Genomic DNA, 13897 nt, shown 5'->3' with positions numbered 1-13897 from the left:
AACAATTGTTGGTGTTTCTGGGAGTAATTTGAAAAGTGCAGGAGAGATACATTCCAAAGGAGAAGTATCCTAAAGGGAGAATGAGGCAGCCAAGGTGCTGACTGTCTTGTGTTGTGGTGTATTAGAGTGGATAAATCGCCAGAGCCTGACAAGGTGTTCCCTCGAACCTTGTGGAGGGCTAGTGCAGGAGCCCTGACAAAGATACTTAAAATGTCCTGAGCCACAACTGAATTACCATAGGACTGAAGGTTAGATAATGTTGTTCTATTGTTCAAGAAAGGCTCTAAAAATAAGTCGAGAAATTGCAGGTCAATGAGCCTGATGTTGGTCATGGATTAATTATTAGGTATTCCAACAGACAGGGTCTGATTTGGAATAGTTGATGTGCTGGTGTGCATGTCTAACCAACCTTATAGAGATTTTTGGGCAGATTACCAAGAAGGTTGATAAAGGAAAGTTTGTGGCTGCAGTCTACATGGACTTTAGCAAGGCCTTTGATAAAGACCATCATGGGAGGCTAGTCCAGAAGGTTGGCGATTAGGTTGAAGTAGTCAGTTGGATCAGTCATTACTGAATGAGAGAAGTCAGCGGGTAGTAGTAGGTGGCTATCTCTCTGATTGGAGGCCTGTTGCTAGTATTGTGTCACAGAGATTGGTGTTTGGTTCATTGTTGTTTATCATGCATATTAATGATTTAGATGATAATTTGTAAATTGGATCAGCAAATTTGTGGATGACACCAAGACTGGGGGCATTGAGGACAGAGTGGAAGGCTATCAAAGCTTGCAGTGTGGTCTCGACCAGCTGCGAAAATGGGTTGAAAAATGGCAGATGGAATTTAATGTAGACAAGTGTGGGGTGTTGCTTTTTGGGAGGTCAAAGCAAGGTAGGACTTGCACAATGAATGGTACGGTTCTGAGTTGTGCTGTAGAACAAATGGACTTGGTATTAGAGATCTCTAATTTGTTGAAGGTAGCGTCGCAGGTAGATAGGGTAAAAAGGCGAGCTTTTAGCACATTGACTTTTATAAATCAGGGCATTGAGTACAGGAGTTGGGAAGTTATAATGAATTGGTACAAGATTTTGTAAATTTAGAGTATTGTGTGCATTTCTGGTTACCTACCTACAGGAAGGATATCAATAAAATAGAAATTTACAAGAATATTGTTGGGGTCTGTAGACCTGAGTTAGAGGGAAAGAGTGAATAGATTAGGAATTTGTTCCCTGTAGTGCAAGAGAATGAAAAGAAATCTTATAGTGGTATACAAAATTATGAGGGGTATAGAAAGGCTGAATGCATTTTCCCCTCAGGTTGTGTGAGACTGGAACTAGAGGTTCTAGATACAGGGTGAAAGGTGAAATATTCGAAGGAAATCTGAGAGGTAATCTCTCACTCAGAAGGTAGTGCAAGTGTGGATTGAGCTGCCAGTGGAAGTAGTAGATGCAGATTCGGTTGTAATATTTACAGAACTTTGGATAGGTACATCAATGAGAGGATTTTGGAGGGATATGGTCCGGGTGCAGTTAGATGGGACAAGGCAGAACATCGGGTTGGCATGGACTGGATTGACCTATGCTGTAGTACTCTATAATTCCATCCTTCCTGAGATATGGAGCCCAACAATCCTCAACATATATAAGATGGCGATAATAACTATTTAAATGATTGAGGCATTGAGTGTTATAGGATTTGGCATTGATCAGCCATGATCATATTGAATGGCAATTCAAGCTTGAGGTATTGTGCCCATTTTCTTAAGTTCTTGTTGAAATGCAATTTCTAAGCAATAGTTTCTGAATCACTGGTCCATGGGCCAAAGATATATGTGTCCCACTAGCCTATTCTGCCTATTCTTTTAAACAGTGATCCTAATCTGCTTTGCCCACCAACATATTCTCTAATTTGTGAGACCCATTTAATCAGTTCATTGTTTAATTTAATGATAATTATAATTTAAGAATAATTTAGATACTACATTTGGTAAATGTTCAAGCTATTTTATTAAATTATATTTTTCCTATGTGGAAATGGTAAAGAATTTGTAAACAAGATGAGAAAATAATTGAAGGCATGCCTAACTCTTGTGAGCATGAACAGAAATTAACTTACATAGCACTGTTTAAAACTGCAGGTCCATGCCCAATGAATCATATAAATTTTACTCATTGAAATGAGACATTTGGAGTTATTGACACTAAAAAACCCTTAAATCTACCCCATTCATTTATTACTTTGGGCAAGATTAACATTTGGTCTTTGGCCCCTCTTCTGAAAGGATCTGTTTCTCTCTACTTACCCTAATTAAATCTGTTATGACCTCGCTCTGCTCAGTCAGAGTATTGTAGACTATGTATTTCAAAGTCCAAAGTTCAAAGTAAATTTATTATTGAAGTACATACATGTCACCATATACAATCCTGAGATTGATTTTCTGTGGGCATACTCAATAAATCCATTATAGAATCAAAGATCATTAAAGATCGCACCAACTTGGGCATTCAGCCGTAGTGCAAAAGAGGAAAACTGTGCAAATACAAAAAGAAAGAAATAACAATAATGAAGAAATAAGCAACAAATATTGAGACCAACAGATGAACAGTCCTTGAAAATAGGTCCATAGGGTGTGAGAATATTTTAGTGATGGTGAAGTTGAGTAAGTTATCCCCTTTGGTTCAAAGGCCTGATGGTTAAGGGGCAATCACTGTTCCTGAACCTGCTGGTGTGAGTCCTGAGACTCCTGTACCTCCTTCCTGATGGCATCAGAAAAAAGAGAGTATGCCCTAGGTTGGGGGGGGGAGGGGGGGGCGGTCCCTAACATAAGAACGTAAGAAATAGGAACAGGAGTAGGCCATCTGGCCCATCGAGCCTGCTCCACCATTCAATAAGATCATGGTTGTTCTGGCCATGGACTCGCCTCCACCTACCTGCCTTTTCCCCATAACCCTTAATTTCCCTAATATCCAAAAATCTATCCAACCTTGTCTTAAATATATTTACTGAGGTAGCTTCCACTGCTTCTTTGGGCAGAGAATTCCACAGATTCACCACTCTCTGGGAAAAGCAGTTCCTCCTCATCTCCATCCTAAATCTAATCTCCCGACTCTTGAGGCTATATCCCCTAGTTCTAGTATCACCTGCAAGCAGAAACATATTTCCTGCCTCTATCTTATCTATCCCTTTCATAATTTTATATGTTTCTATAAGATCTCCTCTCATTCTTCTGAATTCCAGCGAGTACAGCTCCTGGCGACTCAATCTCTCCTCATAGTCTAACCCCCTCATCTCTGGAATCAACCTGGTGAACCTCCTCTGCACTGCCTCCAAAGACAGTATATCCTTCCTCAAGTAAGGAGACCAGAACTGCATGTAGTACTCCAGGTGTGGCCTCACCAGTACCCTGTACAGTTGCAGCATAACCTCCCTGCTCTTAAATTCAATCCCTCTAGCAATGAACACCAACATTCCAGTTGTCTTCTTGATAGGCTGCTGCACCTGCAAACCAACCTTTTGTGATTCATGCACAAGCACTCTCACGTCCCTCTGCACAGTAGCATGCTGCAATTCTTTACCATTTAAATAATAATCTGCTCTTCCATTTTTCCTTCCAAAGTGGATGATCTCGATAATGGATCCCTGATGATAGATTCTGATTTCCTGCAAAAGCATTTTTTGTAGATATGCCCAATGGAGCGGAGGGCTTTACTCCTGATGCAGTATCCACTACTTTTTCTAGGATTTTCCATTCAAGGCATTGGTGGTTCCACACTAGGCTGTGATGCACTCAGTCAATAAACTCTTTACCATACATCCATAGAAGATTGTCAAGGTTTTAGATATCTTGCTGAATTTTCACAACTCCTAAGGAAGTAGAGACAATGCCATGCTTTCTTCGCAATTGCAATTATGTGCTAAGTCCAGGATAGCCCTATAAAATAATAACTCAGAGGAATTCAAAGTTGCTGACCCTCTCCACTTCCGATCCTCATAGACTTCTGGTGTCTTCCCCCTGAAATCAATAATCAGCTCCTTGGTCTTGCTGACATTGAGTAAGAAGTTGTTGTGGCACCACTCAGCCAGATTTTTAATCTCCCTCCTTTATGATGATTCGTCACCACCTTTCATTCGGTCTATGACAGTGGTTTCAGCATATGAAGAGTTGGCTTCTCTCATTCTAGTCTCTAATAACATAATGGTATGACTGAATTTCACAGGTTTCTGGTTCTTTGCTGTCTCTGTTTAAAATTTTTGATACTTTAACTCATCACTATATTCTCTCCCCTTCTAATCGTTATAGTACATGTTGCTGAAATATCCAAAACAGACCTCTCCAGTACTGACAGCTGCACCTTAAAAATAGAGATTTAAAGAAGTACTGTTGAAGCTGGAAATATCAAATAAAAACAGAGGTGTAAGGAGAAATGATTCACAGTTCAAATCCATGATACTTTGTCAGAACTTTGTCCTACCCATCTCTCTCCAACTTCTCTGATACTAAAAATAAATTTGCTTTACCTTCTCCTAGCTCTGACAAATGTTCATAAACGCGAAACATTAACTGTTTCTCCTGCCACAGATGCTGCCTGACCCATTAAATTTTTCCAGGATTTTCTACTTTCATTTTTAAGCTCTGGAATGTTCCTCCTCAGACTCTATTTTCCATTCCTTCTCTGACTTGATCAGTTAAACCTACCACATTTGGGCATCTGCAGTGAAATCTCCTTCTGAGATTCGATAGTAAGTTTTCACAGTACGATCCTGTGAAGTTTCTTTGGATGTTTTATTTATCTGTGGTAGGAGCATGATATAAATGGTAGCAGCTGTCATTGTTGATATTTCAGCCATTACTGATCAGCAGAGAGGCACTCCTGAAAACTTCAATGACTTCATTCAGCTAATGTTAAATTCCTGCAGGAAATCGTGGCATGAAACAATATATGACTGTGTATGTATACTGTCTTGTTTACTACACAGGGTCTCGATGGCGATGATGGATTTGGCTCTCAAGGCTCAAAAGGAAGAAAGGTAACAGCATAATTTTATCGTACTGATAGACATTAGTCCTGTAACAAGGAAAGGAATCTTTCTTTCAATGCCTTTGTGTCTTATCATCCATAGCTGCAACTTATCAATTATCATTATGAAAGAAGGGATATTTTTATCTGCTGTACTAGTTCCTATGAAAAACCTTTCATGTCATTGTCAATGGTCCTTCTTCTTCTTCAATTTTTCCCATTTCGCTAATGTAGTCATGGTGAAGTGAGAAATAAAACTTGAGTAATAATAAATTTATATTACTAATCCATTCACAAAGTAACGGTGGCAGCAATCACCTAATTAACAGATCACTTAGAATGTATATATAATACCAGAGATTGAAAAGGACCTACCAATAATAAATGCATTTTCTTTTATACGGAGATTTTATGCTCATCAGTAGAACCCTACAAAATAGCTCAATATATTTCCATTCCACATCTATTAAAAGGATTTGCAAATTTGGATGCTTAAATTTTTGATGTAATGGTATCCAACTAGTTTTAACTGATTGGCTCCATTATTTCAATCAGAAAAGTCTTTATAGAAGCAGAATCAGGTTTATTATCCTGTATATGACATGAAACTTGATGTTTTGTAGCAGTAGTATAGTGCAAAGACATAAAACTACTATCAATTACAAAATAAATAAATAGCAAAATAAAAATATTGAGATGGTGTTCATGGACAATGGAGAAATCTGATGATGGAAGAAAGAATCATTAAGTTTTCAGGCTCACCCCTGATGTTAGTAATGAGAAGCAGGCATGTATAAGGTAGTGAGTCTCCTTAATGTTAAATGCCACCTTCTCAAGGTACCATCATTTGAAGATGTCCTCAATGGTGGCGAGAGTGGATATTGGACTGCTACAAAATGAGCTGCAAAGTTAGTAATGGGGAACAAAGAAATGACTGACAAACTTAATAAGTATTTTGCATCATTCCTCACTATGACATGAGCAGTTTGCACCAGATTTGAGAGTGTCAGAGGGCAGGAGTGAGTGTAGTTGCTATTACTAAGGAGAAAGTGCCTGGAACACTGAGAGTCTGAAGGTAGATAAGTAACCTGAATGAGATAGACAAAGCCCCAGGTTCTAAAAGAAATAGCTGAAGAGATCGTGAAGGCATTAGTAGTGATCCTTCAAAAATCACCGGATTCTGGAATAGTTCTGGGGACAAGGAAATTACAAATGTCACTCCATTCCTTAAGAAAGGAGTGGGGCAAAAGACAAGTAATTTATAGACCAGCTGGTGTGACTTTAGTGGTTGGTAAGATGTTGGAATCCATTATTAAATATGACACTTTGGGATACTTGGTGGCACATGACAAAATAGGCCAAAATCAGCTTGGTGCTGTCATGGGGAAAAAATGCTTACAAGTCTGTTGAAATTCTTTGAGGAAGTAACGGGGAGGATAGACAAAGGAGAGTCAGAAGGTGTTGTTTACTTGATTTTCAGAAGGTCTTTGACAAGGTGCTGCACATGAGGCTGCTAAACAAGATAAAAAAATGGTAAGATAGGAAAGATACTAGCACGGATAGAACATTGGCTGACAAAGGGGAATTTTCCAGTTGGCTGCCGGTGACTAGTGATGTTCTGCAGGGTTCGGTATTAGGACCATGCTTTACACGTTATATGTCAATGTTTTAGATGGTGGAATTGATGGCTTTGTGGCCAAAATTGCGGATGATACAAAGATAGGTGGAAGACCAGGCAGTGTTAAGGAAGCAGGGAGTCTTCAGAAGGACTTAGATTATGAGAATTGGCAAAAAATTGGCAGATGGAATACTGTATAGGGAAGTGTATGGTCATGCACTTCGGTGGAAGGAATAAAAGAGTAGACTATTTTCTAAATGGTGAGCAAATTCAGAAGTCAGAGTTGCAAAGGAACTTTTGAGTACTCGTGTGGGATTTTCTAAAGGTTAACTTGGAGGTAAAGAAAGCAAATGCAATGTTAGCATTCATTTCAAGAGGACTAGAATATATATAAAAGCAAGGATGTGATGCTGAGGCTTGAGAAGGCATTAGTCAGAAGGCTCTTGGAGAATTGTATGTAGTTTTGGGGCCCTTATCTAAGAAATGGCATTGGAGACAGTCTAGAAGAGGTTCATGAAAATGATCTCAGGAATGAAAGGGTTAATGTATGAGAAGCATTTAGAAGAATGGGGGGATTTCATTGATACCTATTGAATATTGAAAGTTCTAGATAGGGTGAACATAGAAAGGATGTTTCCTATAGTGGGGAGTTTAGAACCAGTTGGAACAGCCTCAGAATAGAAGAATATCCCTTTAGAATAGAGATGAGGAGGATTTCGTTAGCCAGATCATTGAGAATATGTGCAATTCATTGCCACAGACAGCTATGGAGGCCACGTAATTTGTTATATTTAAAGCAGAAACTGATACGTTCTTGATTAGTAAGTACCTCAAAGGTTTTGGTTAGAAGGCAGGAGAATGGGATTGAGTGGGATAATAAATCAGCCATGATCGAATGGCAGAACAGACTCGATGGGCTGAATGGCCTAATTCTGCTTCTGTGCCTTATGGTCTTATGATTCATAAAGCCAGTCAGAATGCTGTCCACTGTACATCTGATGAAGGTTGGTGAATTACCAATTCTCCGCAAACTCCTAATGAAGTAGAGCCACTGGTGTGTCTTCTTCACGATCGGGACAAAATGCTGGGTCCAGGAGAAATCCCTAGAGATGTTGACACCCAGGAACTTATAGCTGCTCACCCTTTCCCCCACTGATCCCTCAATGAGGACTGGTTCCCTTCCTGAAGTTCACAATGAATTTCTTGGTCTTGCTGATGTTGAGAAGTTGTTTTGACAATACTCAACCACCAGATCTATCTCACTCCTGTATGTCTCCTTGTTGCCATTTGAGATTTTTCCAACAATTGTGGTATTTTCTGTGAATTTATAAATGTCACTTAAGCTGTGCTTAACTGCATAGTCATGAGTGTAAAGAGAGAGAGCAGTGGTTAAGCATGCATCATTGAGGTGTGCTTGTTTTGGCAGCAAGGAGGAGATATTATCACTGATTTGTACTGACTGTGGTCTCCTGATGAGGAAATTGTGGATACAGTAGCATAATGATTTTCAAAGGCCAAGGCTCTGTGCATAATTTTTTTGTCAAATATTTAATACCAGATGATTACAAATCTAACTCTTGTAGAGTTTCCCCCATGTCCTTATTATGTAAGTGTGAACTATAAGCAAAATATTCATTATATATTACACTAATTCTGATTTCTGGTAATAGATTTTCTAGCTGCTTTGAATGAACAAAAGATTAATGTGATTCCAGTAATTCCTCCTTTTCAAGAGGCATGAAAACTATCTCTTGGATGCCTGTGTCAGTTTCTTATTGAATTTCAGGCTGCAGTGACTTAAATTGTTGAGCTTCATTAACATGCAGACATCCTGGTTTGGAGTTAGGCGAGTGTCTGGAGTAGCAGTTATTCCTTTGCATTCACTGACTTTGGAGAAGATCTTTCCAGGGTGAGAAGCACAGGATGGGTAAGTCTGAGGACATCTAAGAGAGAAGTACACATCTGGACTTTTAGACTCAAAGCAAAGCAGTTTACCTTAAGGATTTCTTTAACTTTTATCCTTGCTTCACCAGAAAGAGATAGGACAACAGAGGAAGAACTGCATTAACCCAGCTAACATTTGTAGTTGACTGCTTAATACATAAGCAAAACTGTGCTCCATTCTCTAGCCCTATAGTGCTAAAAATATTATTTTATTACATTGCAGGGAGAAAGAGGGCCCCAGGGAAACATTGGCAAAAAGGTATGTTTAATAGCTTTTAATATTTAGAGTAAAACTACTTTGATCCTTTATGTTTGGATTCATTATTACCAAAGATGACTGTTCTTTGTGCCACATTTGCTATTATGATTTTAGGGGGGAAAAGGAAAAACAGGAACAAATGGAGAACAAGGACTCAAAGGAATGAAAGGGAACCAGGTAGGAACTTCACTGAAAAACATTAAGTTCTTAAACAATATTTGATATTTTTAGAAAAGATTGCTATTTATGGTTGACAAACTATTAATGTAAAACAATAGATTATTGCAGTTTAGAATTAGTTCATTATATATTGTGTAGTATGATGTGGGCGGTCATGGTCCGTGATTCTCGTTGGCAAGTTTTTCTACAGAAGTGGTTTGCCATTGCCACCTTCTGGGCAGTGCCTTTACAAGGTTGGTGACCTAAGCGATTATCAACACTCTTCAGAGGTTGTCTGCCTGATGTCAGTGGTCACATAACCAGGACTTGTGATATGCACCAGCTGCTGATACGACCATCCTCCACCAGCTCCCATGGCTTCACGTGACCCTGATCGTGTGTGTGTGTGTGTGTGTGTGTGGGGGGGGGGTGGTACTCAGGAGGTGCTACACCTTGCCCAAGGGTGACCTGCAGACTAGCAGACGGAAGGAACACCTTGCACCTCCTTTGGTAGAGACATATTTCCATCTGCCACCTATAAAGTTAGCAATAAAATCTAAACAAACTGAAATAAATGGGTGTTATTAAAATTGTGCAGAAAGAAATCAGTTATAAAAATGACCCAGACTTTGTCTATTCAGCTCAATGCAACTATCTGACTGACAGGTTATCCTCTCTTTCCTTGGCTCCTCGGTCTTCTCTGGGCTCCTGATTGTGTTGCATTGAAGACTTTCTCTCTGTCCTATAGAACCTCTAGCATCCTCGGTGAGATTTTTCTGCCTGGATAACTCATGCTTCAGAAAACCTTGGCTGAAAAACAAGGGTTGAGGGCAGAGGAGGAACATGTCTGTATGAAAGAGATTCCCCACCACCCACCCCTCCCCCCTCTGTATGTACCTCATTGCAGATTCACCTGACTGGCTCTACATTAAGAAAGGTGATAAAATAGACAGCGGTGGGCCACCTTGATAGCACTTTGGAATTACCATACCTAATGACCAACCTCTCAAACTATAAACCGTTCAAGCTAGTATCGTGGTCACTCTGACTGAATTTTAGGTTATAGTTTAAGCAGCAGACAATTCTATTTTAAAAAAAGTATAAAGAGAGTAACTTCTTACAAAGCAAGCAGGTTAGATGCCCTTGCGTTTAGTAATCCAGTCGCAGATTACCCTGTCTCTTACTAGACTTAGTGGGGTAATAAGAGATGTGCGCCACCTAGTGCCATAACATGATAATACAAAAATTGTAGCAGGGCCACCTTCCTGTTAGGATCTATTTATTATTTTATTTAGGCCCTTCTGATCCTTCAGGTTGCGTTGCCCAGTAACCTCCTAATTTAATCCTAGCCTAATCCCAGGACAATTTACAATGACCAATTAACAACCCAATTGGTACATCTTTGGATTGTGAGAGGACGTGGTCACGGAGAGAGCAACGTACAAACTCCTTACAGGCAGCGGTGGGAAGTGAACCCAGGTCGTCTGTACTGTAAAGCGTTGTTCTAACCACTACAATACCGTGCCGATAAGCCTTATATCAAATACCTTCCACCACGTACAATAGCCATAAAGTTATAGAACATGAAAACAGGCCTGTTGCTCCATTGTGCCTGTGCTGAGCAACAAACACCCAGTTGTACTAATCATATGCTAATTCAACTTTCATTCTCCCCCTCATTCACATCATCTCTCCCCAGATTCTACCACTTACTTACACACATGTACAGAGATCAGCTACTGGAGCACCCAGAGGACACCTATGTGGTTATGAGATGACATGTAAATTCCACACACACATGGCACCAGAGGTCGGGATTGAATGTGGGTCTCTGGCACTATTGGACTGTGCTGCCCAGCGCTGCACAACTGTTGCACACATTTAGCAGAAGCAGGGAATATACCTCCCCGTCACACTTTGCAGCCACCAGCTGTTTAGCGCCGCTGTTCGTCCTTTCCAACTCATTGGCATACTCTTACCAGGGATGTAGAATGACCACCTCATCCTAAATCTTCATGCATGTCCTGCTCCAATGTTCTAGTCCCTCAGGCATGATTTTCCTGCCTTTCTGTTAAAGGACATTTCTGAACTGATTTCATTCTACACAGGAAAATAGCATGGTATAAGAGAAGTCCGCCATCTAGTGGCGTAACATGGTAATATAAAAAATGTAGCATCAGGCACTTTCAGCTCAGGGGCCGCTCCTAACATAGTGGAAGTACATGAAAATTAGTAAACAACTTTGAGCTAACCTTTCATATGACTCAGCAAGAACCCTATAGAATATGATGAGGAAAACATTATTTTAAATAGAACATTTACTGGAGACAGCATAATGCAATATGGTATTTTGGACATGTTATATTGACTTTGTTTGGATGCTTAGAACACTAACTAATATGCAGTTGGTGAAAGCAAAAACGATTACTAAAGGGGAAGGTCAGTGTATGGTGAGGGTAGATGAGGCAGATGTTGGATTTATTTCTGAGAATTACATGTTGATGGTCACGGTAGTGTAGTGGTTATTAGCACAACGCTTTACAGTACCAGTGACGCAGGTTCAGTTCACACTGTTGTCCCGTAAGGAGTTTGTACGTTCTCTCTGTGATCACATGGGCTTCCGCCAGGTGCTCTAGTTTCCTTCCACTGTCCAAAGTTGTACAGGTTGGTTGGTGAATTAGTCATTGTAAATTGACCCGTGATTAGTCAAGGGTTAAATTGGAAGTTGTTGGGTGGTGCGTCTCAAAGGGTCAGAAGGGCCTATTCAACTCTGTAGCTCAATAAATAAATAAATGTGACAGGTCACATGTGCAGCTGAGTGACTAGAAACAGTAGCTTATATAGTCATGGAGTTATACAGATTGGAAACAGGCCCTTCAGCCCTTCTGGAGAATTCTAACCAAGATTCCCCATTCAACTTAGTCCTATTTGCTAATGTTTGGCCCATAACCTTCTAAACCTTTACAAACTATATACCTGTCTGTTAAAAGTTGCTTTTGTACCTGTCTCATCCACAATGTAGCTCATTCTACATCAACTCCACCTTCTAGAGAGAAATAAAAGTTCCCCCCCACCACCAAGTTCCTATTAAATCTTTCTCCTCTCACCTTAAAACTAATGCCTTTTATTTTTTGATTCCCCATCCCTGGGGACGAGATTGAGAGCGTTCATCCTCTGTATGTGGAATAGGGGTTGCAAGGGTGGAAACAGTGGCTTAAACCTCTGTTTATTGGTCAGCTCATTGGGAGTGTGGGAAGGATTTTTGAGGGTCAAACTCGGGGTGGGAAGGAGAAATAGGTAGTTAGGTTCTGAGAACAGCATGTAAATAGTTAACCAGACAAAGAGAATCTACCTTGGTTAGGAATATAGTTGGTCTGAAAGTGCACAACAGAAGGTAATCTCTGAATAAGGTGACCAATTTACCCAAGCAGCTCCCCAGGTACGGGGCGGTGGGGGGGGGTGGAATCTGTAACTGGAATCCACAATCTATTTTCTGGCTGTTTCAAGCTACAAATGATTGTAACTACTTTTCATTTTGGAAATAAGCAATTTTCAGGTATGTAGTGCTGAATGTGGCTGATTTCTAAGGGCAGTTACGTCCAAACAAAGCTTAGCCAGATATCCTTCCCACTGGACCAAACAATACCACTCCTTATTTTAACGCTATTCACCTCTTGCAGTCCCTGTGGACAGTATATTTCTTCCCCAAAGGTCCTTCCTGCTGCACATTTATTTACTAAATTTGGTTAAACCTCATCAAGAACATATTGGGACATTGGTCAAAGCCATTTGCAAATGCAAACCCTCCATCCTGTTTACCTTGTTTCAACTCTTCTGCAATGTTTCCCATTGGCCTGGAATGGAACTGCTTTCATTTCATCCATCAGGCATCCCACTATCCCACTGCATCACCTGATGTGTAAGATTGGGATAAATCAGAGATTACCACTTGAGGAGTCTTGCGCTTCCTCACTGACTTCGGAAATATTGGCCAAAGGACCTCAACCCATCACAAAATGTTCTTCTACCATTGGGTGATATCCTTTTGTCTAGAACAGGAATTTCGAATTTTTTTTAAATCACGGACCAGTAGCATTAAGCAAGGGGTTTGTGGGTCCCAAGTTGGGAACCCCTGGTCTGGAGTAATGAAAGCAATAAATGTGAGATTCATTATACTATTTCACCATATGACATACAGTAGGAGCAGAATTAGGCCATTCAGCCCAACATGTCTGCTCTAATGTACCATCGTGGCTGATTTATTATCCCTCTCAACACCATTCTCCTGCCTTCTCTTCATAACCTTTGACAAAAACATCATTAGACATAAGAGCAGACTTAGGCCATCCTACTTATTGAGTTAGGGTGCTCCCTAACTATTGAATCTCATTGATCACTCCTCTCTTGTGCAAAATGACTGCCCTCGAATAAAGCATTGTCATGATCACCAGCATTAGGCCCCTCCTCCCCCAGGAATACCTACTGATTGAAGCATGTTTGAGACTGTCATGTGTCCAGTGGATTCCTGCACTTGCTTTGTTTCTTCCTCCCATGAGGGGTGGGCACTTGTTCATCATTCTCACGGACCCTGGAACACATCTATCTCTTGGAGCAAGCACACCACGAAACTCTCAGGTTCCTACAGTGAATCCAGGCATAGTTCAGCTCTCAAACCCTGAGGCTGGGCTTTGAGTAGCTGGAAGTACTTCCTTTTGTGAATTGTTATCCAGGGAGTGAAGTATGAAAATAGTGTGAATTATCCCTTGATAAGATTCCTCCAAACTAATGTGACGTGCTCATTCCTGTCAGGGTCATGCTGGTGATCCTGGAGATCTCGGCGAGCCAGGAGTGGTAGGAAATCCTGGACGAAAGGTAAGATAGTGAGATATTTGATCATTTAGTTTC

General features: G+C 40.4%; 1 protein-coding gene across 3 annotated transcripts in view; it reads left to right on the top strand.

The window, feature by feature from the left end:
* LOC140212549 (collagen alpha-6(VI) chain-like) overlaps window positions 1-13897 on the top strand; it is a 111500-nt gene that overhangs the window by 75840 nt on the left and 21763 nt on the right. For all 3 annotated transcript variants that reach the window (XR_011889744.1, XM_072283507.1, XM_072283506.1), the window contains exons 21-24: window positions 4972-5022; window positions 8798-8833; window positions 8948-9010; window positions 13802-13864. Coding sequence is in view for 2 of the 3 variants with exons in the window: in XM_072283507.1 (XP_072139608.1) it covers window positions 4972-5022; window positions 8798-8833; window positions 8948-9010; window positions 13802-13864 (213 nt within the window). In the remaining variant the exon portion in view is untranslated. The remainder of the gene's footprint in view (window positions 1-4971; window positions 5023-8797; window positions 8834-8947; window positions 9011-13801; window positions 13865-13897) is intronic.

The sequence above is a fragment of the Mobula birostris genome, chromosome 19 (genome assembly GCF_030028105.1).
Source record: "Mobula birostris isolate sMobBir1 chromosome 19, sMobBir1.hap1, whole genome shotgun sequence".
NCBI lineage: Eukaryota > Metazoa > Chordata > Chondrichthyes > Myliobatiformes > Myliobatidae > Mobula > Mobula birostris.
This window is presented reverse-complemented; position numbering and strand designations above follow the sequence as displayed.